The 26790-nt window shown below is 37.7% G+C and overlaps 1 protein-coding gene across 12 annotated transcripts in view; it reads right to left on the reverse strand.

Annotated features, from left to right (window-relative positions):
- The window catches only part of NOX4 (NADPH oxidase 4), a 183390-nt gene that overhangs the window by 61522 nt on the left and 95078 nt on the right, over positions 1 to 26790 (reverse strand). For 9 of the 12 annotated variants that reach the window (XM_086383221.1, XM_086383220.1, XM_086383223.1 and 6 more), the window contains one exon: positions 21080 to 21140. The exons of the other annotated variants lie outside the window; for them this stretch is intronic. In XM_086383221.1, coding sequence (XP_086239347.1) covers positions 21080 to 21140 — 61 coding nt within the window. Of the gene's footprint in view, positions 1 to 21079; positions 21141 to 26790 lie in introns of those variants that run through there. 12 annotated transcript variants of the gene reach the window in all.

Consider the following 26790-nt stretch of genomic DNA (forward strand, 5'->3'; position numbering starts at 1 on the left):
CTCCCTGTTGCTGCTTCTTCCTTTTGCTCGTGTTTTAAAAATGAAACTCAATCCCTCCCCATGAAAATTCTTCTCTCTCACTTGTCTAGTCATTTTTTACTCACCCCCTTTACTACATCACAAAAATCCAGGAATAGTTCCCAAAGACATCCTTCTCTTTAGAAAGGAAATTATACAGACAGAAGTAAGCTGGTCAAGTCCTTGTTCTGGTTAATGAGGTTAGGACTTGGGGTGAGGTCTTCAAGCACACACACTTTAACAATTTTTATGCAAATACAAAAATAATGGGGTCTGCCTGTTAAAGAAGAAACAATGGCATGAATGAAGAGGTAAATTTAACACTAAGATACGAGAAATGTCCGTTTTTTATGTAAAAGTACAAAACACCAAGAGCAAATTAAGAAAAAATAACACAAAAATGGGGAAAATATTGTTAATATATGGATAAGAAGATTCTGACAGTGGCTAAGTATATTTATTTAATTCACGCATTCTGAAATTAGCTTGGATTCAAAGACCCACTGGCCTATGGTGACAGAGACTAAAGCCAAAACCCTATTAACTTCCTATAAGACCTTACTGGTTTACTGTACTAAGGTTTTTGGTTCCTCAGAAAATGGGGTCACCTTAGAGTTAACATTTAGTTCCCCCAAAGATGAATATTTCTCTTTCACACATGCACAGTCAACCTGTCAAATGGTTATGGGGTAAGAGGATCATTTTACAGTTTAATTTTTGACATGTAGAAGGCTGTTTTTTTTCCTCAAAGGAACTTGACCATCACTTTATCAAGGGTTTCAGAATCTATGAACAGACTGAGATCTAGGAAATGGACGAAGGGTTGTGACTCCCTCTGCAGATGACTCGGGTTATACCTTTGTTTGCAAATCCTTGAGTTTTCATTCATACAAACCAAGTACGACTTTCTAGGCTGCCCACCTATTTGAGTCCTACGAGTACCATGGTCAGTTAGTCAGCTCCAAGGGTCTCACCAAGTGAGTCCGTTCTGACCATGGTTCCAGACAAGCTGCCCATAATGGTAACCACACCCATCCTAACTCCATCAGTTAACTGCTGTCTCCTAACCCCTGCCTCTCTGGGACCTCACCATCTCCACCAAGCTCAAGAGCACACTTTAATGGCAGCCTCTCTTGCTTGTCATTCTTGGCCTGCAAACTGTCACCGCAGACACTATCAAGGGTTATAGAACGCCTGTCACCAGTGTATTTCTCAAAGCTGTAGTAAAGTAATCCTTCATGGAATGTCATAGAGGAGTTGATAGTCAACATATAATATGTTCTCTCCAGTTTTCCAGTCTCTCCAAGGTGTCAGATAACTTCATTTATAATATACCTAGGAAGTCTAGAAGCATATATACCAAAGAATCAAGGATAAATATGGCTAACGATTTGAGATGGAAGTTGAAAAAGGCATTAACTTTTATTTTATCTATATCTGGTTTGTATTTTAAAGAGAATTTATATATGAATAATGCTTTTTTTAAAAGATAGATGTGTATACTATCACATACACATACCTCCAAGGATATTTGTCATTCACACTCCCTGCGTTATAGCTTTTGTAACACTCTCCACTCCTCTATCTCCTGAGGAAGACGTAAGTGACGCAGAAGCAGCACAGATGCATGCACACACACACACATACACCTGCTTCTTAAAAGAGAAGATACAAGTTAATTTTCCCACAATATTCAAGAAAAGGCAGAGGAACCAGAGATCAAATACCCAACATCTGCTGGATCATGGAAAAAGTGAGAGAGTTCCAGAAAAACATCTGTTTCTGCTTTATTGACTATGCCAAAGCCTTTGACTGTGTGGATCACAATAAACTGTGGAAAATTCTGAAAGAAATGGGAATACCAGACCACATGACCTGCCTCTTGAGAAACCTATATGCAGGTCAGGAAGCAACAGTTAGAACTGGACATGGAACAACAGACTGGTTCTAAATAGGAAAAGGAGTCCGTCAAGGCTGTATATTGTCACCCTGCTTATTTAACTTCTATGCAGAGTACATCATGAGAAATGCTGGGCTGGATGAAGCACAAGCTGGAATGAAGACTGCCGGGAGAAATATCAATAACCTCAGATATGCAGATGACACCACCCTTATGGCAGAAAGTGAAGAGGAACTAAAAAGCCTCTTGATGAAAGTGAAAGAGGAGAGTGAAAAAGTTGGCTTAAAGCTCAACATTCAGAAAACGAAGATCATGGCATCCGGTCCCATCACTTCATGGGAAATAGATGGGGAAACAGTGGAAACAGTGTCAGACTTTATTTTTGGGGGCTCCAAAATTACTGCAGATGGTGACTGCAGCCATGAAATTAAAAGACGCTTACTCCTTGGAAAAAAAGTTATGACCAACCTAGATAGCATATTGAAAAGCAGAGACATTACTTTGCCAATAAAGGTCCATCTGGGGCTATGGTTTTTCCAGTGGTCATGTATGGATGTGAGAGTTGGCCTGTGAAGAAAACTGAGCGCTGAAGAATTGATGCTTTTGTGTTGGTGAAGACTCTTGAGAGTTCCTTGGACTGCAAGGAGATCCAACCAGTCCATTCTAAAGGAGACCAGCCCTGGGTGTTCTTTGGAAGGAATGATGCTAAAGCTGAAACTCCAATAGTTTGGCCACCTCATGTGAAGAGTTGACTCATTGGCAAAGACTCTGATGCTGGGAGGGATTGGGGGCAGGAGGAGAAGGGGACAACAAAGGATGAGATGGCTGGATGGCATCACCGACTCAATGGACATGAGTTTGAGTGAACTCCGGGAGTTGGTGATGGACAGGGAGGCCTGGCGTGCTGCAATTCATGGGGTCGCAGAGTCGGACATGACTGACCGACTGAACTGAACTGAATATTTAAGAAGGACTATTTAAATACACAAGCAAAATCTGCATATCTAAAATTATTTTTTCAGCAAACATTTATGATTATGTAGTAAATATCAGGCATCACGTTACATCCTCAATATACTAAAGGTCTAGTAAGGAAGATATATATCTTACCAAAAAGATGTACATTGCAAACAAGTGAGTGACAAATATGTACTCTAATGGTCTAGAAGAACAGAACCACCAACTTTGCCCAGATACACTGGGAATAAAAAGCAAAAGAGGCAGGGAAGTTTTATAAAAAAGTGAAATAAGCCAGAAAGAAGTCCTTCTTATTTATATTAGATGAAGTGAATAATTTTGCTAGCATTTTTTCTGTCTTACATATAATCAGTTAAAGCATCCTTTATTCATTTATTCATTGACTCAATAAACTTCCATTAAGTACCTATTATTTGTCACACACACAGGGAAAAAAAAAAAAAAAAAAACAAATTCTACTTCTCAAGGGCAAACTTGTTTTTTCACAAGGAAATGCCAGGACAACAAAAGAACCTCAAGGCAATTACAGCCACAATGGGGCTCAGGGCAGGCCAACCCAGAATGTGCCACTTAGGCATGGGGATTATTTCAAACCAGAAGAATCAAGGATGAACAGACTCAGGAAGTGCTTTTTACCTCCCCCTTAACTACATAAAAGAATTTAGATAAGGGGCCTTACCAGGAAGAGAGGTATTACCAGAGATAACCTCTTATATGTGACAGTCATCTGCATGGCATGGAAATCATTTATTTACCAAACATTTGTTCTTCCCATCTTCCTGTGAATTTTCTTCCTCCCCTTTGAAGATGCTACACTTCTCTTTAGCTCAGCATGGAATATAAAACTCAATTTCTAACTGCCAGGGAGCTTCATCTCTTTAGGAGCTGAGTTTCATTCTTTCTTTCATACATATAAAATAAAAAAAATTCTTCCTCATTAATCTGGCTTATGTTAATTTAAATATTCAGCCAGCCAAAGAATCTAGAAGGGGAGTAAGAAAAAGTTTTCCTCTCCCTATCTGCTTGAAAAAGAATTTAGAATATAATTACAAAATTACTTAATGAGGGCAAGAAAAAAGCTGTTCTCCTAGGGATTCAAAGAAATTAATGGTTTGTTAAAATTTGGTGTTTTATTTTCTTAGGAAAAGAAATATGCACACTAATCTTAGAAGAAACAAATTACTTCAAAAAATGAGAATTAAAGGGCAAATTCAGAAGTACATTCAAACTAACTAGAAAGATACAGAGTATACATTTCCTTTTTTGAAAAGTTTAAATCAAGTGAATGTTCTTTATTACCATGGTAACTCAGTATTGAATAACAATAGTTGCTATTTAAAATATTGCTTTCAAAGCAACATCAAAGGCATCAAATTAATACTATTTTAGATAAATTAGAAAATCTACTTGCAGAGCAAGAATATTTTTCTATTAAAGATATGGACGAATCTTCTATTGATAAAAGACTCAAATTAAAATGGACTGCAATTCTAGAAGTAAAAAATAATTAGCTGCATGCTCTGGTTATATAAAACTACCTTCTTCACAAATATTAAGGCCAATGTCAAAGGAACACACAAAAAACCAGAATCTATACTTGTGTTACCCGAGGAGGGAAAAAAGCAAGTCTACACTTGTAACCTCAGAAGATAAGAACACAGGGCTAAGTACATACAACTAGAGCTAATAAATGAATAAATACCCTAATAGGAGCTATAAAGAAAACAAACATAAAACTCCCATACTTGGCATTTATTCTCCACAATATTCCCTGTGAGATTTTTCTCAACTAAATCTCAATGAATCTGTTATCATTTTTACTCTATGTAGAATTTTATCTGCATTTTAGAATATATTTCTCTGCAAAGAATTATACAGCTTTATATCAGCCATGAGCTGGGAAATTAGAACATTATATCAATGCAACACATTCAAGGTGAGCAACCGGAAAACCAGACTGGTGACTAACTGGCCCAGGGCCAAATGGCTAGCAAAAGACAGAGAGATTTAAAAAACAGAAACAAAAGCAAACCTTAAAAACTCACAGTCAAGTGTTCTTTCTACCGTATCCCTCTGCCTCATTCTCCACAGAGAAAATACTGCACTCCCTTTCTGCCCCCACCTCCCCTGTTTTCTTCTTGCCTGAGGATTACATAAGAGAAAAATGCAGCAGGGTCATACATACAATCTGTGTGTCTACACATCTGGTACTTTCAGCACTGTAAGGTCTGAAGGTAGGCAATGAACACAAAGAAAAACTATTTAATGGACACTTATTTTCAGAGCAAGCCCAGTGATAAAAGTCTAGTCCTTTAACGTTCATTATTCTAGCTCCTACTTGTTAAACATACTATTAAAAGAAAAAATCAAAAGCAGCTTTTGAAAGAACTGCAGTCTTGCCGGCCTCTAAATACATCAATGAAGCCACGTCTATTACTGGCTTTCTTACAGTATATGTATTCTCTTCTATTGCCACTGAGGCTAAACTACAAAAATTGACAGGGTGGGAAAAAAAAGAACGGAGGTTCAAGGAAAGTGAAAGCAAGTAACAGAGGCATTTTCTGATGCACAGATTATTGCCACTAAGCTTTCCACAATCTTCGTCTCAAGAAAAATGTTTTCTTTTCATTTGTCACAGCAAATGCACTTTTTTGACAATGTTGGCATTCAACAAAAGAAACACCTCAAAGTGATCAAGGCTCAGCTTGATACTAATTTAGTCCTTGCTTTCTGCACAAACTCAATACCCCCTGGGTACATATTCAAAAAGGAATAGGCAATTTTACCCAAGATCCAAAGAAACTGGAGGTTTTTTTTTTTTTTTTTTTATGTTTTTTATGAAGTTCTAACCTAAAACCTGGGGCACACAAAATTAATGGTGTGAAATATATGGGCCTTTGAAACCTATCAAAACCAACTGTGCAATGGTAGCTTTCTCTGTTCTTAAACACAGGATCTCCTGGTCAAAGGACAAGCCTATGAAATGATGGGTTAGGGAAGAGCAACAAGCAAATATATAAATTCACTTCCTTCATTAGGCTGTTTCCTTGGACAAATTTGGGATTCCCCCTATCTCCCTGTTTTGTTTTTTTCCTCCTGTATTCCCAATACCAGGACTTCTCCTTCCTTTAACCAAACCCTGATCAAGATTTCAGGGCCAATTTGGATTCCTATCCCTTGAAGAAGCCTTCACAAAATATGCCTACCAGTAAAAAACTTTGTTTTTATTTTTATTTTCAGCATAATAAGGTTAGGTACTGAAGCAGGCAGGCTAGAGCCCAGGGGTTGCAAAGAGTCGGACACGACTGAGTGACTAGGCACACGCGCACTTAACATATCTGGAAGTAATTTTTGGTCATCGGAGAAGAAGATTTAATTTTTTAAAATGCTTTAATTGTTTACAAGCTAACACTTTGCATTGATTTATGTAGCTTCTTTTATCATATGATATGTATTTCCACGGATTAAAGGATCTGTTCTAGATTACTTTCCTTTCTTAATGTATTTCTTGTCTCTTTTGCTCTAGTGCCACAATGCTTAAACTAATTGAACTATATTGGACACAGTGTAGTAAATTATAAAAAGCACATTCTTTAGCATAATATGAGCCTGAGTTAAAATCTCAGCTCATCCACTTCACAGCTTCAAGTTCCTAGACATATGAGGCATCCCTGGTGGCTCAATTGGTAAAGAACCTACCTGCAATGCAGGAGACCGGGGTTTGATCCCTTTGCCAGGAAGATCCCCTGAAGTAGGAAATGGCAACCCACTCCAGTCTTCTTGCCTGGAGAATTATATGGAGAGAGGAGCCTGATGGGGTTCAGTCCATGGGATCATAAAGAGTCAGACACTACTGAGCCACTAACACTTTCACTTTCCTAAGCATATGATTTAGCTTTGTAAATTCCTAACTTGTTTCTAAAATCGATCTCACTTTATAACATGTTTTAATAGAGCCAGTCCTATACTGCTACTCAAATTTTTCTAGACTTTCTTGTTACTCATTTTTAATTGTTTTTGTGGGTTTTCTTCAAATAATTAAATTATTTTTTTATCTTGAGTTCTCATTTTAAATGAAATTATATTAAGGTTGTAAATTATTTGGGGAAGAATTAAGAGTTTTAAATATCTTGCCTTTAATCTAAAAAAATTGCATGTCCCTTTCAACTATTTTATTCTTCTAAAAGTCTTTTTTTTTTTTTTTTTGTCATGTATGGATGTGAGAGTTGGACCTTAAAGAGGGCTGAACGTTGAAGAATTGATGCTTTTGAACTGTGGTGTTGGAGAAGACTCTTGAGAGTCCCTTGGACTGCAAGGAGATCAAACCAGTCAATTCAAAGGAAATCAATCCTGAATTTTCACTGGAAGGACTGATGCTGAAGCTTCTAAAAGTCTTTAATTTTCTTTACGTCACTTGATTCTCAATTCTCATTGAAGTTATATCAGTTTTTTCCTCTTGATTTCCTTTTAATATGAAAAAACAGTGAACACAAAATGGCTGCCTTCAAGAGACTCAGGAGATTCTTTTGTTGGAAGTTTACATAAAAAAGGCCAACTCCTCTAGCTACATAAACAATACAATATGTAATAAATGCAGTTAAGAATTTCTTTTTAAAGGATAACTGAAAACTGTTGCCTCTGTTTCTGCTCTATGGAAGAAGCAAGGAGTATCTATTCACATAAAGGGATTCCTAGGCCTAAAAAAGGGAAATAGGTACTTCTCATTTCCTTTCAGTTTGCCTCTTAACCCTGGTTGTCTTTTCTACTATGCTCTCTGCCAACTCTGAAAGTGTACACGGTTGGGTACTACATCTTGACACAATATACCGAACCAGCACAGAAAGGTCCATCATTCCAGCAGCAACAAAAGCTTTTCACGGTCATTGTGCAAGCGTAATGTCAGACGAATAGATCGCAAAGGAGGGAAAGGAGCTGGGGGAGAAAGGGTGACAGGTCAGGTGACTATTCCCGAAGGACAATCTAACTCTTAAAACCTATTTCCTTATTTGCTCCAGTCAGCAGCACAACTCTCGGAGAAGGCAGTGGCACCCCACTCCAGTGCTCTTGCCTGGAGGATCCCATGGATGGAGGAGCCTGGTGGGCTGCAGTCCATGGGGTTGCTGAGAGTCGGATACGACTGAGCGACTTCGCTTTCACTTTTCACTTCCACGCACTGGGGAAGGAAATGGCAACCCACTCCAATGTTCTTACCTGGAGAATCCCAGGGACGGGGGAGCCTGGTGGGCTGCCGTCTATGGGGTCGCACAGAGTCGGACACGATTGAAGCAACTTAGCAGCAGCAGGTAATGTCTAGGACATACAAACTTTTCTGCATGGACTTTCTAGCCTTTCCCTTCCTTCTAATTATTTGGTAGCTCTATCTCAAGACATTTTACTAGTTTCTTAACACAGTGCCAACAAAAAATAAGCTCGCCTCCTCTTTTTCAGTACTCTGTGACAGATCTTATTTTAACTCTTCTTCCCTAACTCTATTACCTACTCAAACTACATTTCTTGGTATTCCTTAGCATTCCATGTCCATAATTTGTCACCCCCAAATTGTCTCAAAATCTCATTTCATGGAAGTATTTAGTTTTTCCATTCTGTTTATATATTTATGAAATCCCACCTTCCTCCTTTGTTAAAGTTCAAAAATCATAATAAGAGCAATAGTATTTTTACTAGACTCTATTCCCAAAGTTCCCCGACTCGACTGCCTTTGAATCACTGGAAGATAAGTATCTTCCTTTGGCGTTAACATACTTGATGTCTTAGGTGTGTTCATTTGGATACCTTAAAGAACACTGCCTGCATGATTATAATCCATTAAGTTACAGTTTTGCTTTAAAAATTACAATTTTACAAATAGGAAACAGGAACCATATTCGTTTAGCATCCTTTATAAAGTGCTTAGCAATTACATCAAACAAACGAGTACTTAAAAATGTTCCTCAAGATAATGAAAATGTAACAAAATGTTTGTCTTTTTGGCTTTGAAATTATTTAGTTCATTACCACCAGACTAGCTTGGCAAAATGACATATTCTCTCTTGACCACCCAGGACATTATTGTCATATTTTTGACATTACTTAAGAAATTATGTTACCAAGAAAATTTCTCATTACTCTTTTTTTTGGCTGTGCTGTATAGCATGCCGGATCCTAATTCCCCGACCTGGGATCCAACTGCGCCCCCTTAGTGGAGCACAGTCTTAAACATTAGACTCTGGGGAAGCCCATTACTATTCTTATTTTCCTTAATACTATATAGTAAAATCAAGCAGAAAATAGTAGATAAAAGAGAAGCCAAACTTAGGAACAAAACAATTCATAATAAAAACATAACAATCCATGCAAACAAACCACTTTGCTATAATAACTCTATTTCCAGGTCCAGGAATTGAATAATTCACTTATTTTCAAAAACAAAAAGTAATATTTTTATTGGATTAAAAAAGCAAAAATTTTGTATTTTTCCCTATCTTTGGAGTTGTAAAGTAACTGAACTAGAATGGAACTTAATGAGTAGTGAATTCCAGTCATTTACTAAGCAATCTCTATATTTTCTGTGGCATTATAAGTGAGCTGTCATCTACTAAAAAATGACAGCATAAATTTCATGTTCATAAACTGAGAAACCAAGGGGAAAACAATTTATCCTCTCTCCTGAGAACAGATGGGCATTTAAATGGTAATACAAATTTCTCATTTCCCTGACAGAAAAATTTCCTTGAATTCTCAGACTATGAAATATGGGATTTAAGTGCAGCTCATATTTACTGAATGATTTCCTATATTGTGATAGCAAATGAGTTATGTTAAATTATATCATATTAACTAATTGTTCTCAATGATTTCCACATAGATTCACATGAGACTAGAGTTACAATGTGTTTCATTATACAAATAATACATACTTCAGGACACAGCTTGTCAAAACCTTGCTCACATTTACCCAGACAGATAGATATACAAGTAATTGCCTATGATTTGCTACTCATCACCCACCACTAACAAAAGGCCAGACCAGTATAAATTCAATCCCTCTCAGACTTCTGAGGCAATTTAGAAATAGGCCCATTTGCTTTGTGCTTCTCTTTGAACACGGATTCTCTCTACTTACTGGCCTCCACTTTATTGAGTAATTCACAGCAATTTCTACCACCCCCAAACTTCTCTGCATTTTCTCCCAAAGATGATTTTTATAAGGTTAACAATAATGCCCTCCTACAGTTACTGTTCAGTCCGACTTCTTTGGTCACAAAACAGCATTCTTATCTCCTCGTTTTGCTTGACGGGCTTCCCAAGTTCTTTACTTCCCAGCAGTAAAGAACCTGCCTGCCATTGCAGGAGACAAAAGAAACATGAGCTTGATCCCTGGATCAGAAAGATGCCCTGAGGGAGGGCATGGCAACCCACTCCAGTATTCTTGCCTGGAGAATCTCATGGACAGAGAAGCCTGGTGGCCTTCAGACCACAGAGTCACAAAGAACAGGCCAAGCTGAGGTGACTTACCATGCACGCACAGCTTGCTTGACACCATGACTGATCTTGGTATCTTTGCTTCTGACCTAGTCTTTCTCCTTTCCAATCTGTGTAATACCAGTAGGGTGACACATGTAAGTACAAATCTGATTTCAGTTCCTGTTTTAAACCCTTCCATTTTTCACCAACATCTTTAGGAAAAAAAGCCACACGTTTTAGTAATTCCTACAAGCTCCTCCATCACATGACCTCTGGATACCATTCCAGCCTGCCTTCCAACAGCATGATATATATTGTTCTGGATTTTCATGGTAATTCACCCCTCTGAACTATCATTCAAGCTGTTTCTCCCTCTGGAACAATCTCTCACTCTCGACAAGTCCTGCTTTTTCCATTACACTCATTTTGGTGCCGAAAGCCTCCCAAATCTCCCTCCTAAGGCACCTTATTGTTGTTATTCGGTCACTAAGTTGTGTCCAAGTCTTTGCGACCCCATGAGCCGCAGCACACCACACTTCCCTGTCCTTCAGTATCTCCATTGCTCACACTCACATCCATGGAGTCAGTGATGCCATCTCATCCTCTGCCACCCCTTCTCCTTTGCCTCCTTCATTTGGGTGCCCACAGTATTACCTTTATATATCTGACCACTGCCCCACCGGTGGTGATTTTTCAGGAAGCAAAGGATACACCTTTCCGCTTGCTTACCTGCTTTCTCACCTCCCTTCCTCCTCCCTCCCTTCCCCTCTTTTTCTTCCTTCCTTCCTCCTTCTCTCTCCCTCCTTTCCTTCCACCTTCCTCCTCCCTTCCTCTCTTCCCTTATCAAATATTCGCATTTATTTAAAACAATCATTTTAATGGGTCCTTGAGTACAACAGTGAACAAAAAGAGACACAGGTCCCTACTATGTACTATGATAATGCTTTTAGTATACTGGAGAAAACTTGTTATACCAACGATCACACTTTGAATATACAGTTACCAGTGGAGATAAGCGCTCTCAAGAAATATAGTTGACAGCAGCATATAAGAAACAAGAAACTGAAACGTCTAGAAGGCTTCGTAGAGGAAGTGGCTCCTGAGCTATGATTTAAAGATACTAGGTGCCTATGTGCGTAGGGGTGGGAGAGGGTGGTGGAGAGTACTGTGGCCATGTGGATCAGGATTACATAAGTGGGGGAGGCGGCAAGGGAAGCAAGAGGGACAGAAAAGCCGAGGGTACTGTTGTGCAGAGGAGAAAAAAACTCAATCAAGAGGAAAGGTAGGTCGGGGACTGTACAAGGAGTCCTTTCCAGGCCATTGGAAGGATTTTTTTTTTTTTTTGCTTTATCCTAGGAGCAAGGGAAGCTATTACTGTGTTTAAAGCAAATGCAGGGATTTAATTGGATTCATGCTTTGAAGTTTCTATGGTTACAGTGCAGAGAATGGATTGGAGGTGACAGCTATAGTGAATTTAATCAGGAATGGACCAATGCTGGTGAAATCCAACTCCCCACCTGCTCAATAGCTAATCTGAAGAAGTGGACCATGCCTGGAAAAAACTCACAATTATTCTGACTTGTCTCACTTTAAATTTTGAACCACATATCTCAGTAGGCTGCTCAGAAAGGCCATCATGCTTCACTCACTGATTTACTACTTCAAATGACACATTACACTTTCTTCCTTCTCCGCAAAATTCAAAGTATTCCCTACTTCCTCATTCTCAGAAACAACCTTACTATTTATTTCACCAAGTACACGGAAGGAGTCAGAAGAGAAATCCCATTCCACTCACTTCAATCAGAAGAGATGCTCTAAACCACCTTCTCTGTCTTTCTGTAAAGCATGAGCTTGCCCAGCTGCCTTGTCAGAGGTCAGCTCTTCCACTTGCACATTGGAACCCAGTTCTCTTAGAATCCATCAGGAGGCCCTTATGGACTTTGCTCCTATAACTATACCCTCTGACTCTCCAGCACTATCAATATTTACATCTTTCAGTTCAGTTCAGTTCAGTAGCTTAGTTGAGCCCAACTCTGCAACCGCAAGGAGCATGCCAGGCTTCCCTGTCCATCACCAACTCCCAGAGCTTGCTCAAACTCATGTTCATCGAGTTGGTGATGCCATCTAACCATCTCACCCTCTGTCATCCCCTTCTCTTCCTGCCTTCAATCTTCCCCAGCATCAGGGTCTTTTCAGCCCTTCACATCAGGTAGCCAAAGTATTGCAGCTTCAGCATCAGTCCTTCCAATGAATATTCAGGGTTGATTTCCTTTAGGATTGACTGGTTTGATCTCCTTACAGTCCAAGGGACTCTCAAGAGTCTTCTCCAATACCACAGTTCAAAAGTATCAATCAGGAAGCTTCCACAAGTCTTTTATCCTTATATTTCCATCTCTACTTCAATCTTATTTTTCATATTGTCCTCAGGCATATATAAATACAATTGTTCACATTCAATATATGTACATATTATATATATGTGTGTGTGTGTGTGTATATATATATATATATATATATATATATAAATTGGGCTTCCCGGGTGGTGCTATTGTAAAAGAAACTGCCTTTCAATGCAGGAGACATAAGAGATGTGGGTTCGATTCCTGGGTCAGGAAGATCCCTTGGAGAAGGAATGGCAACCCATTGCAGTATTCTTGCCTGGAAATTCCCATGAACAGAGGAGACTGGTGGTCTACAATCCATAGGTCACAAAGAGTTGGACACGACTGAAGTGACTTAGCATGCATATACATAAACAGATAAAAATGCATACATTTATTTTATACTCACTCTAAACTTATATCTGCCTTCTCCCTATGTCTTCCCCCCATTCAACTATTGCCCTATTTCTTTACTTCATTTTTGCATCCAAACTCCTTAGAATTTGTCCAGTGATATGCTAACAAATATTTAATAGTCAGGTCTTAAATTTTTTTCTAACCCCTACTTTATGGGGTTTGTTGATTTCTATGGAGTGAATAGTTACATTGTGGATGACTTAAAGCTATGAAACTTGACTTCACTGAATGCAGAATTGGAAAAGAAGCAGGCAATAACCCAATGAGCTCATACGAGCTGACTCCAACACACCAGATTTGTCTCTACTTATCTCCAATTTTTCTTTCTATTATTATCTTCTCTTTCCAGCACTCCATTAAATCACGATTCCTAAGGGCATTAGATCAGCCCTCATTTTACTCTACTCTTCAGCAGCATTTGTCCCAACTGGTTCTTTTTGCAAACACTGTCCTGTGGTATCCAGGACTCAGACTTGCCCCAGGTTCCTCTTTTTCTTCAGTGATCACTCTTTCTTAATCACCTTTGCTGAGCTCAATATGTTGATATGTCTCAGGGCTTAGTTAGATTTCTTCTCCATCTATACACATTTCTTAAACTAGTTGCTCCTGATCAAGAATACCACCTCTTACGGGCAGTTTTGAGAGCTCATGGAGACAACTTGGCTTTCACAGTTATATATTAGTGACATTTACAGAGTAGAGGTCAGAAACTGCAAACTCCCGCAATTTGTGGAGAATACTGTGCAACAAGAAATGGTCACACTCCCATATGCTTTTCAAATGACTTTCTGGACTTTCATGTAAATGAAAAACTCATTTATAATTATAAAAAATGCAAAGATTTTACATGATTTAAACATACACTGCAATTTCTAGCATTGTAACCACACTAAAAACTAAGGTAATATTGTACTCTATTGTGCTTAGAACTTGACCAAAAGATGTTTACCATTTTGAAAGCATACCACATAAAGAAACTGGGCCTCGACAGTATTTGGCATTGGGAACCTGCATTTGGAACTGTCTTATTCATACTCATTTTGTATGTGGCTATAAGTCACCTATTTCATTTTGACTTCCAGTGCAGTCATGCCTAAAAATTTAAATACTGAATATAAATTACTTACACAGCTCTAACTAAGGTTAGAACATTTTATTGATTTTTTTATAAATCATTTGTGTATATAATATCTGTGCATTTAATTTTAAGAATGAAAAGTGGAATATAAAATGTTATAAAACATGATGCTGGATTGTACATAATTGAGAATTACTGCCCTAGGTGATCCTGACCAGCGTCAAGGATTTAAATCCATGAAGGTACTAATGGTTCCCAAGTTTAGATCTCTAGCTTAGAGCTCTCAAATTTAAAATGTATGGAACTGAACTTTCAATGTCCACTCTTATCCTCCTAATATGCCACAGTGTTCTTTATCTTAATAAGCAGCAACACAGTCCACTTAACTTAAGGAAACTGAAAACCTTGGCGTTATATACATTTCATAGCTTTTTTTATAACCCACCTCCAAAGGATCCACAAAACTTGAAAGATACACCTTCAAGATCCATCCACTTCTCAAGCTCCAGTCTCTGTCACCCTGTGCGTAACTAGCACTTCATTTGTCTAGACGTCAGCAAGAGTTTCTGTCTTATCTCCTGACTTCCACTCTTGCCCACCCCATCATATTCTTTTTCACCACTTTAAAATATGAGTCATACCCTAATCAAAATGGTCAAATGAGTCTCCATAACATTTATAATAAAAACTGAATCCTACAAATGCCTATCATATCCAGTCTATGGGCATTTCTTAGACTTTATTCCCTAAAACATTTCCACTTAGTTCCAGCAACACTGCACTTCTTACTGGTCCTTGGACACGAACGTTTGACTGCCTAAGGACGTTTTCAGTCCCTCTTCTCTCTCCCGTGTATCACTCCTCTCAGTGATTCAGTGCCCTGTTCAGAGAGGATCTGCTGACCTTCTGTGATAGTGCGGGTCCAGCCCAATCCAGAAAGGGTTCTGTATCATTTAAGTGGAAGGAATCTGAGAGACGGAACTAGTGACTCAGATGAATAAGAACTGGGAAGCCATATTAAAGTTAGGGGAAAAATACAAAGGGTAACAGGAAGCTGCTGCTGCTACTAAGTTGTTTCAGTCGTGTCCGACTCTGCGCGACCCCAGAGTCGGCAGCTCACCAGGCTCTCCCATCCCTGGGATTCTCCAGGCAAGAACACTGGAGTGGGTTGCCATTTCCTTCTCCAATGCACAAAAGTGAAAAGTGAAAAGTGAAAGTGAAGTCGCTCAGTCGTGTCCGACTCTTCACGACCCCATGGTCTGCAGTGCACCAGGCTCCTCCGTCCATGGGATTTTCCAGGCAAGAGTACTGGAGCGGGGTGCCATTGCCTTCTCTACTACCATCCATATACGAGCTGGCGGGAAACACAGTGGGCAGGTGAGGCTACTGGAGCCCATAAACCAGGGCCATGTGGCAGGAGACAGAATCTCCACTGAGGCATCTCAAAATGATGTTACACCTCCTCCTCCATCAAAAAAGTTTGACCTGTTTTCTCTTTTTTCAAGCTGTTTTCTATGCTCAGAGGTATCACCATTTGCTTTTTCCTCCCTAAACTCAAGTCTTTTTTTTTTTGAAAACAAAAAATTTTTTGGCTTGCCAAACACTAGGTAATGTGACTAGAACAAAATAATCATTCAGATGTAGACTTCAAAATCATGCTTTTAATTCAATCAGATTAAAATCCAAGTCCTTCCGCAGCCCACAGAGTCTGACCACCCCCCACTCTCCTCTCTGATCTCATTTCTCACCGCCATCATTCACTGACTGTATTCCAGCCCCACTGGGATCCTTGCCTTCCCTGGATATCCAAAGTTACCCCCACCTCAGGGACTTTGCACTTACTGTTCCCTTTGTCTAAATGTACTTTTCCCTGAAATCCACCTGATGTATTCCCTTATCTACTTATCTGTCTATTCAGAAAGTCCGTATCTAAAATAGCTCTACCCCTATCTAAAACAGCAATACCACCCTTCACCATTCTTACTCCTTACTCCCTTACCTTTACTTTTCTCATAGCACTTATCACTACCTAACACACTACACATTGATTTGCTTTTTTGTTTCTGGGAGGCCTTTATTGACTAGAACACAGTCTCTATGACAGCAGGGACCTTGGCTATTTTGGGCAATGTTGTATCTATAGAACCTAGTGCTGCATCTGGCATAAACCAAATGTTTAATAAATATTTATTAGCCAAAACTTACAAATAATTAAATGCTGTCTTCCATAAATGACTAACCATTATAATTTGCTAGTCATAGAAACAACAAAAGTATATTTCTTGTCACTATAGATCACTTCTTTTGGCATGTCCTTCAACAAGAGTACTTTTATTGTTTTGCATTTTGCAACAACCAAAGCTATTCACAGATATATTTAGGGTAGGGTAGATGTCATAATTTTTCCAGAACATGTCATTATAAAATAATAACATTATTATAACTTAGAGTAGTCATAATCTGACAAGAGGCTCCCCTAAATGGAAAAAAAATACTTAGAATATATTATACATATTCTGTTTTAATCTTTTCAAAAGCAATCATCTAGATGAAGAAGTATAAAACATGCCTGGCTAATATGAGTAGAAGAAAACAGAGACAGACAGTTATCCCCTCTTTCTTGGACCAGTCTCTAACGAGACCACTACCTAAGATCACGGTAGTGTAAGTGTCCATGTGTTATGCGACAAGGCAAATCCAAAATAGTACTTGGCCCTGTTTTCCCACTTTCAATTCTCAAGTTAATCATATCTTTAGGTCGCAGCAAGATTTACAAATAGACAGGATGGGAACTGATAACCAAGATTCAAGGAAAAACCATTATGTGATACACACAACTGGCCTTTTGTTGGATGTCCATCCAATTATCATGAATCCATTAGTTACTGAGTGGAAAATGACAAGATTTTCAGATTAATTACATGTGGATATTAGGTATATGATGTTTTATAGTAAAAGCCACATCTCTCTAGAGTAACCTGCTACTTAAACCATTAAAATAACCAATGGTGAGACATTATCCAGTAGTAATGATACCTAACGAAGAAAGTAAAAAAAATATTTGGGACTATGAGAATGATAATCAGGCCAATTGGCAATCAAAATGTAACCATACATTTGAAATTGGGAAGCAGGACTGATTCGAGAAAAGCAATAGGTATTAATTCATTTCAAAGAGAAATCTCCTCAGATAATTCACTCCACCCCTCTATCATCATCATTTCAAGGAAAAACCTGAATTGCAGAATTAAAGAGGTTTGAAGAGTCTTCTAAACTTAATGAGTCTTTCACATACTTAGGAGATGCAACTAGCGTGAATGCTTAGTCACTTCAGTCCTGTCTGATTCTTTGGGACTCCATGGACTGTAGCCCACCAGGCTCCTCTGTCCATGGGATTCTCCAAGCAAGAATACTGGAGTGGGTTGCCATGCCATCCTCCACAGGATCTTTCCAACCCAGGGATTGAACCTGCCTCTCTGTGTCTCCTCCACTGCAAGCAGATTCCTTACCACTGAGCCACTGGGGAAGCCCCAAAAGGTGGTTGCCTCCTTGTCCTGTGCTATATAGCTGTTTTATTTACTTCTTGGGTACTCTTACAGCTGGGTGTGGTGGATTAGACTTAGATTAGACCCATGAGGTGGTACTAAATCTGTTCTTTAGAACTGCCTAGGCAGAACATATCGGGCTTTCCTGGTAGTTCAGTTGGTAAAGAATCTATCTGCAATGCAGGAGACCCTGGTTCTATTCCTGGATCAGGAATATCTGCTGGAGAAGGGACAGGATACCCACTCCAGTATTCTTGGGCTTCCCTTGTGGCTCAGCAGGCAGAACATATTTCAGGGAAGAACTAGTCACAGTAAAACATTTCTCAGTCAGTTTAAAAAGTAAACCTCTGTTATTCAACTTCTTAAGCATCTCTTTGGTATATTTTCTATACCTACTGCTTTTAATATGGAGTAATACATAATATCAATTCTTTTAGAATAAAAATCAATAATCTTTGATTTCAGCAATGCTATTCCCATTTTTCCTTCCATAATTATTTATATAAGACAGCCAAAACATTTTCTGAACTAAAGTGGCAGTGGCAGAATTATCTCGTGGTTCTCTGCATGAATGCCTGACATTTTCCCCCAAATCAACAAATATTTAAAGTCAACAACCAATAAAGCCTGTTAATTGAAAAGCATCTAACTGGAACTGAACTCTCTGAAGAGAATGGGCTTGTTTCCCCCTCCATGGCACTGTACATTAAAAAGAGGATAAAATTAAAACTATTAAGAACTCCTAATAGAAAACTTTAAAATAAATGATGAGATAATGACAATAGAAAATAACTTTATGAACAAACTCGGTAACAATAGCTAGTAATAAGCCATGATAAACTCTCCTTACCCTGATGAATTAAATCATGACTTCATTGCACTTGTTTCCCTTCAGATATAGAACTCTATCAATTATCATTCATTGCTAAAGTTAATTCTTACTATATTGGGATTCTTACCAGAGAAGAACTTCACTCATTTTTTTGTCAAACAATGCAAAAAAAACTCTGTACTTATATCAACTAGTTCTGGGATTATGGGAATTACTATTTCTATTCATCATTAGTATCCTTCTCACAATGAACTACCATAATCTCTTTCGAAAGCTATCAAATAAATAATATGAACCGAAGCCTGATTTTTTTCACTGATTCCAAATAGGTCATCACTGCTCAAATATCTTTGGATTAGTTTTGTCGTTTGCCCATTAAATCCTATGCTGCATATTTCCCCCATTTTCTTCTTATCTCCAATTCCAAGTTGACTGCTCTTTCTATAGACAAAGAATTTTATACACACTATTATTTTTAAGTGTATCACACAAACTTTTTAAACATATTTTTCTAAAATATCCCTTCTCTGTTACAAAACGTCTTGGCCTTTCCTGATTTTTACAATAAATAGCCTCCCTTTCTAATGCTAACTTCTTAAATGGCACTTGCAAATACATCCTCAGTTTCCAGCCTCACTCCTGCACTGATTCCTTCTCCTCTGCCTTCCAGGACCAGTCAGTCTTCCCTTGATCCTAACCCTGTCCACTAGCAAGTTATCAGCACCACTTTCATTATGATGCTTCCGATCCTTCAAATGTTCCCTAACATCTCCAGGCTGTCCTAACACCTTGTCAAGGCATTCAAGACCTGCACCAGGTTAACTCAATGCTTTTACCATACTACTCCCCAAAACATTATCTTTACTTCTGATAGCCTTATTTAAGAAACTTACCTTTCTTGAATAAGGGCAAATTTACCTTGCCTGATTTTTGACAGTGCTGTGGGTCACCTTCTTTCTTCACCTGCCTGATTCTCAAGTTGGGCTTACACTCTGTCTTCTCTGTGAAGCTTCTCGTATGGCCCTAGATCACACTGACTCTGCCTTTTTATGATTCCCTATGGTTTTCACAAACCAACTCCTAGTTCAGGACTCAGTTAAAAAATTGCTCTTTATTTACATTTGCATTCTTTCCTTTGGGAAACCAAAAGAAACAATCAGCCAACAAGTTAACATTTACTGATCACTCACTTGTCAGTCACTCTGTTGGGCTGAGGGAATATAAGAAGGTGTAATATTTCTTTTATTTACTCACAGCTCTTAATACAATGTACCTTTCAGATAATAATAAAAAAAAATCAATAAAAGAGCAAAATATCACCAACAGATTGGCTATTATAAATGACCATCTTTCCAAAGATGTTGTAGATTTGTTATATATATATATACAGACAATATCATGCAAAAAGTCATGCAGGAACTAGATTTGTGTGATTGCAAATTAAAAGATGCTTGCTCCTTGGAAGAAAAGTTATGACCAACCTAGACAGCATATTAAAAAGCAAAGACATTATTTTGCCAACAAAGGTCTGTCTAGTCAAAGCTATGGTTTTTCCAGTAGTCGTGTGGATATGAGAGTTGGACCATAAAGAAAGCTGAGTGCCAAAGAATTGATGCTTTTGAACTGTGGTGTTGGAGAAGACTCCTGAGAGTCCCTTGGACTGCAAGAAAATCCAACCAGTCCATCCTAAAGGAAATCAGTCCTGAGTGTTCACTGGAAGGCTGATGTTGAAGCTGAAACTCCAATACTTTGGCCACCTGATGCGAAGAACTGACTCATTGGAAAAGACCCTGATGCTGGGAAAGATTGAAGGTGGGAGAAGGGGACAACAGAGGATGAGATGGTTGGGTGGTATCAACAACTCAATGGACATGAGTTTGAGTAAACTCCAGGAGTTGGTGATGGACCCTGATGCTAGGAAAGATTGAAGGTGGGAGAAGGGGACAACAGAGGATGAGATGGTTGGGTGGTATCAACAACTCAATGGACATGAGTTTGAGTAAACTCCAGGAGTTGGTGATGGACGGCGTCCTGCAGTCCATGGGGTCGCAGAGTCGGATACAACTGAGCAACTGAACTGAACTGAATCCTAGGTGTTGAATATTTTGAAAGTAAATACACTAATTTTAAAATCACACTCACTAAAACATACATTTCAATGTTCTCACTGTTGCCAGTACATCTGACAAGCAGGTAGAAATCTATGATTTACAATCACGTGAACAACACACTATTAACGATTACCGATATCCAAGGTATCCCAACTCCAAAAATACATCTTACAAGGAAAAAAGATAACACTTGAATATCAAAAATGTACAAGCGAAGAAGGAAAACAAAACAGCAGCTTGAGAACATCATACATTTCTAAACATGTTGGTCATTCCATTAGTTAAACATTAAAATTATTGTATGACCTACTATTTTCAAAGCATATATTTTAAAACTCTATGTTCTACATACCTGTCCAGTCTCCTACTATCTTAAGGTGGACCCCAAATGTTGCTTTGGTTTCAGTAGGACACTAAAAAATAAATAAATACTGGAATCAATTCTGAATAATAATTATGTATTACCAGACTGTGATTCAATTACTACTTTTCTTCTCATAGCATATCTCCAAAATCAATAGAAAATAGAAAGGAATGGACTAAAAATCTATACAGATCCTCATTAGTGGGGGAAAAATAAAGCAATGCCAAGCAGTCAATAAGACCATATCCATTTCTCTAAAAATCCATACATATTTATATAAAACAAACAATACACATAGCCTAACACTGCTAGGGTATCTAATCACAAATCTTGCTTAAGTATCCTCTGAGTGGAAATATTTATGAGGACATAGCTTTTAACCACAAAGGAAGAAATGGAGACTAATGATTTTAGTGTCTTTTTCTTTACAGATATTATTATACACTTCACATTCTAATAAATTCCAGTGAAATGAAAAAAAAAATTATCAGCATGACCTGATTTCATTATGTCCATTGAAGGAACTCCTACTGAAAGAGTTTTATTTCATTCTCTCCCTTAATTCTCAAAACAAATCTAGCATAAAATGTAAGCGTACCTGGAAAAGGGAGTGAACTGTGGTACTGGAGGTAAGAAAAAGTATCTGTGGTCCCACGTTTGGGAAATATAGAAAATAGCCACATAGCAGAAATGGGAGAATAATTTTCAGTTCACAATAAGAAAATGCAGAATCTCCTTTTAAGAATCCAAACCTCCCTCCACAATTCTAAAATTCAAAATTTCTCAAAAATGAGTTTTTTTAAATGGCCCATTTGGTGGTACTATCCAACTGAATTGATGGGAAGGTAATGATGTGAGGTTAATGAACTTTTATACAGAAGTACTTTCCTAATGAAATACTCATTTGTTTAAGAATGCTGCCTCATATCCTGTTAAAGATCTTATGTAATATATTAAATATGTATACTTTTTATTTTTTAAAAAGCCTAGAAATTCTGAATTCTGAAAATACATCTAACGTAAGAGTTATGGGTAAGGGATCATGTGCATGTGACTGCACAGTGTTCATTGAGTACCATGGGCCAAAGGCACTGCCAAGTTCATTTCTAAAAGCTCATGATAACCCTGGTGAGTTGTCTTGTATAGTTAAGAAAACTGAGTAGAGTAGATCCAAGACAGAGTTTGGATCCAGGTCTGTCTATACACTTCTTAACTGTGGCAGGCCACTGTCTCCACTAAAGCAAAGATATGGAAAATGGGTAAGGACTGCATGAGAAATCAAATGGAGTAGAGGAGAAAAAAGGATTTGTTGAAGATGAGTAGAATCAATGTGTTGTTGTTTAGTCAATAAGTCCTGCCCAACTCTTTGTGACCCCCACGGACTGTAGTCTGCCAAGCTCCTCTATCCATGGGATTCCCAGGCAAGAATACTGGAGTGGGTTGCCATTTCCTTCTCCAGGGCATGTTCCCAACCCAGGGAGTGAACCCTGGTCTCCTGCACTTCTCCTGCATTGCAGGTGAATTCTTCACAGCTGAGCTACTGGAGAAGCCCTTAGAATCAATGTACAACAATATCAATTAAAGAAAAATATGGGCTGAAGTTAAAGCACAGACAAAAGAAAATGGCAGTGGCTCTGAGGGCCCTGTAATACAGAATGGGTTACATGAAGCAAGTTGAAGATCCTCGAGCTCACCGTGTTGACCAATTAATATAGGTCACATAAGGATGCTCTAAGGAAAAGAGATAAAGGAAGGTGAAGACACCATGGAGATATGTAAAAACTCATCAAAGAAGAATCATAGACTGGAAGTCAATGAAAACACTAAATAAATAGTTAGGTATTCATCATCTGTTCATGACAAATTGTAAACTAAAAAGCACATGTTCAGGGTTGAGATCTATTGTTAACTTGGAATTTCCAAACCACAATTTGATAGTCAGTGCTTCTAATAGGATTATTACTATGAATAGTAGTTTAAAATATTGAAACACATCAAAATATTACAAAAATTATACTATTTAAATATTATTGATACTATTAAAATTATATTATTCTACTTATAATTTTGGGTCTAATATTAAATTATTTAAATTACATTTTAATTTTTAATAACTCCAATTAGTTTTGTCATTAGTAAATCTCCAAACAAAATTATGTGATCTGTAAAGACCACCCACCACTCTGGCTTCACACTACTTAATGCCGGCCAGAGCTTCTATGGAGTAAAAGCTGCAGCCGCCAGAAAGAAAGGCTCTCAGCAAAGTTCTAGGCTACTAAGCTGATTGTCCACATGTCTCTTGATGTTTCCCTTACTGTGAATTAAATCTCAGGTTATGAAAAGAAGACCTAAGCCAAGAAGACAGAACAGGGAGCAACAAAGTTAGTCTTTGTATGTCTGAGTGTGCATCTGGCTTGATTTAACCTTACAATGTATTCTAAATGAAATGTGCATTTTGCCAAATATTCACATCTCTGTTCTATTCTTTCAGTGCAGATCCTATGAATGATAACTACATATGATTTTAACATTCCCTCATGTCTTGTAGTAGTCTTTAAACCTCCCTCTTCTAAATGCTGGCCAAATGCATCAGGACAGCTTTAAAAGCTGATCTAGTTGTGAGTAGAGGAAACTCAATATTGTTTCTCCCAAACTCTTGGGAATAATGCCGTTATAAATCACTGATACTTCCTCAAACTTGCTAGGAATTAAGAAGATAGATTTTAACAGAGTCTTTTCCCAACCACATCACCCCAAATTTGAAGGAGGCCAGAACAGAATAGCACACAGAATGACTTCTGCATGTGTGTTTTGAAACAATGACTGAAAATCTTAGAATCACATGTTAGTAGCTTTCCACAAATAATGTTCGGATTCATTGATGTTGTCTAAAGCAGTGTAGAGATTCTTTAATGTTGTTTCACTGTCTTTTTAAAGTTGCTTAGAAAACTTCTGAAAGGGAATAAATAATATTCGTATCTATGGTTGTCTTCTCTTAGAACATTATAAAGAAATATGGTAATGACAAATTTTTGATTAAAAACATTGAAGGAAAATACATGTAATAAAGTTCACATTATTAAAATAAAAACAGATATTAGTATTCTTCCTCAATACACAGAAATACACTGATGAGAATATATATTTAAAAAATATTAACTCCTGGGAGGTAAATTGAAGACAGAGAAAATAACTCATTTCATACACATTTATTTAAAAATTATGCTTTTTAATATTTATGATTTTAAATATTTTAAAAGTTTAATTTTAAATATAAACATCAAAGCATTGCTGAGTCTTACTTTAGTCTCACTTAAGTTTCCTAGGGGAAAAGAATGGAGTATGGCTGATGTTGACCTTAATGTAAGTAGCAGAATAGTCATCACCTAGTTTAAGGAGAAGTAGATAAAGTGACAAGGAGAAGGCAACTGCACCCGACTCCAGTACTCTTGCCTGGAAAATCCCATGGACGGAGGAGCCTGGTGGGCTGCAGTCCATGGGGACGCTGAGTCAGACATGCCTGAGCGACTTCACTTTCACTTTTCACTTTCATGCATTGGAGAAGGAAATGGCAACCCACTCTAGTGTTCTTGCCTGGAGAATCCCAGGGACGGGGGAGCCTGGTGGGCTGCCGTCTATGGGGTCACACGGAGTCGGCCACGACCGAAGTGACTTAGCAGTAGCAGATAAAGTGACAGAATTTGCAACAACAGCCCTGGAGGAAAGTGTGCTTTGATATCCTAGAGAAAAACAAATCTTTTCTTCAAATTATTTGTTCAAAATGATATTGGGTTTCTAATGTGCTCAAATGACTAATGATTTTATAACTGTCCGACAAAAATATAAACAGATATTACATAATCATCTTACATTTGAGAACAAAATGTAAAAATGATGTCACTGCACAAGAATTTATCCAACAGGAAAAGAAATTTGAAAGCCACAAGGGGTTTCTTTTTAAATCAAGAGGTTTGCAATAAAAAATAAAAATAATTCTAAAATGCATGTTATTATAGTAAGCATTAAATTTTTAATGTAACAAATATCTTAAACCAGAGAAAATGATCACAGAATATGCTGTTCTTTAATCATTATTATCACATCTTTATTTTTAAATCTCTTTTCCAAAGTGCTAGCTTCACATTTTCTATGCCTGCTAGATAATTTTCACCTGAAATTCACTCTAAATTGTAACACATCCAAAATTACTATTATCTTATTTTCCAAATCATCTTTTTCTAATTCCCATAGATCTGGACATAGAACCCACATCCTACCAGAAAAGAGGTTCAAATCTCAGAGTACTGCCAGGTATTTCTCTTCCTGCTAGAATTCAATCAACTTTCAAGTTCTTTCAAATCATATTACCAAAGAAAATATCTGATCATAGCAGTTTCCTATTGATTAACCTTTCGTGTCCTTTTATAGGAAAATACATTTTATAGGCTTCCCTGGTGGCTCAGGTGATAAAGAATCTGCCTGCAGTGCATGAGACCTGGGTTCAGTCCCTGGGTGGGGAAGATCCCCTGGAGAAGGGGACGGCAACCCTAGTATTCTTGCCTAGAGAATTCCATGGACCGTGGAGCCTGGTGGGCTACAGTACATGTTGCAAAGAGTAGGACACAACTGAGCAACTAACACTTTCATAGGAAAATCCACGTATTCTTTCTTTCCTACAGTCTATGACCAACCACATTTGTTCCAAACCCTTTCCAGTTTTATATTCCATTGTTTCTCTTTGATTCACTCTAATCCAGCTAAACCAACATGGATCAACTAGTATATTTTCTTGTTTCTTCATTTCCCCACATACTATTAATAATGACTTCATTCCCATTTCTCATACTGAACATTAGCAATTCTTTAAGACGTATCTCAAAGGCCACCACTTTCATGAAGAAATCTCATTTTCCCATGCAACAAAAATTCTTAACTTCCCTGAAATTCCAAATTACTTGACTTTTACATCCTTTATTATGATTCCACTTCTTTAATTTGGTATAATTTTTTTCTGGTATTAATAGACTTAAGTGTCTTGAGATCAAGAATTATTTCTAAATCATTATATATTCCACATCGTCTTACACTCAGCAGATATGCATTCAAGTATCAGTTAATGTGACACTGGAGAATTAACCTGAGAGTGAATAAGGACTTCAACAATGGGCGATTCTTCTAAAATTTATTCATTCAACATTTATGTTTTAAGTATTACAAAGTTACAGGAGCTCCTGTAATTTCACAACTGAGGACTGTTCTAAAAGGACAGGAGATAATGAGCCAGAAGTGAAAAACCCATCACAGTTAGTGTGACATCTTGACGCTAAACATTTTGACAAATATAACATTTCAGTATTTACTGTTTTACTTGAAGGAAAAATTAGTATTTAGTCATATATTTACATGAAAAAATATGCTAAATATTAAACAGAAAGCTCCTAAAAATGTATGTAAATGAGATCTTCGCTGACTTCAATGGAATGTGTACATTTATCTCAACTCCCTCAAAAAAAAAAAAAACAACCCACTAAGATAATAGTTTAAGAATATAAAAATATAGACAATACATGGGGAACAATACCAACAATGGAAAGATGTAAGCATATTTTGAAAGATAAAATGTGGATGAGATGGTGGTTTGGGAACTGACTGAAACAAATTTCAGAGCTGAAATCCCACTATCTTCAAAAAGCGGATCA

The sequence above is a fragment of the Bos grunniens genome, chromosome 29 (genome assembly GCF_055505025.1).
Source record: "Bos grunniens cultivar Pamir isolate PY7600 chromosome 29, Bosgru_T2T1.0, whole genome shotgun sequence".
Lineage (NCBI taxonomy): Eukaryota > Metazoa > Chordata > Mammalia > Artiodactyla > Bovidae > Bos > Bos grunniens.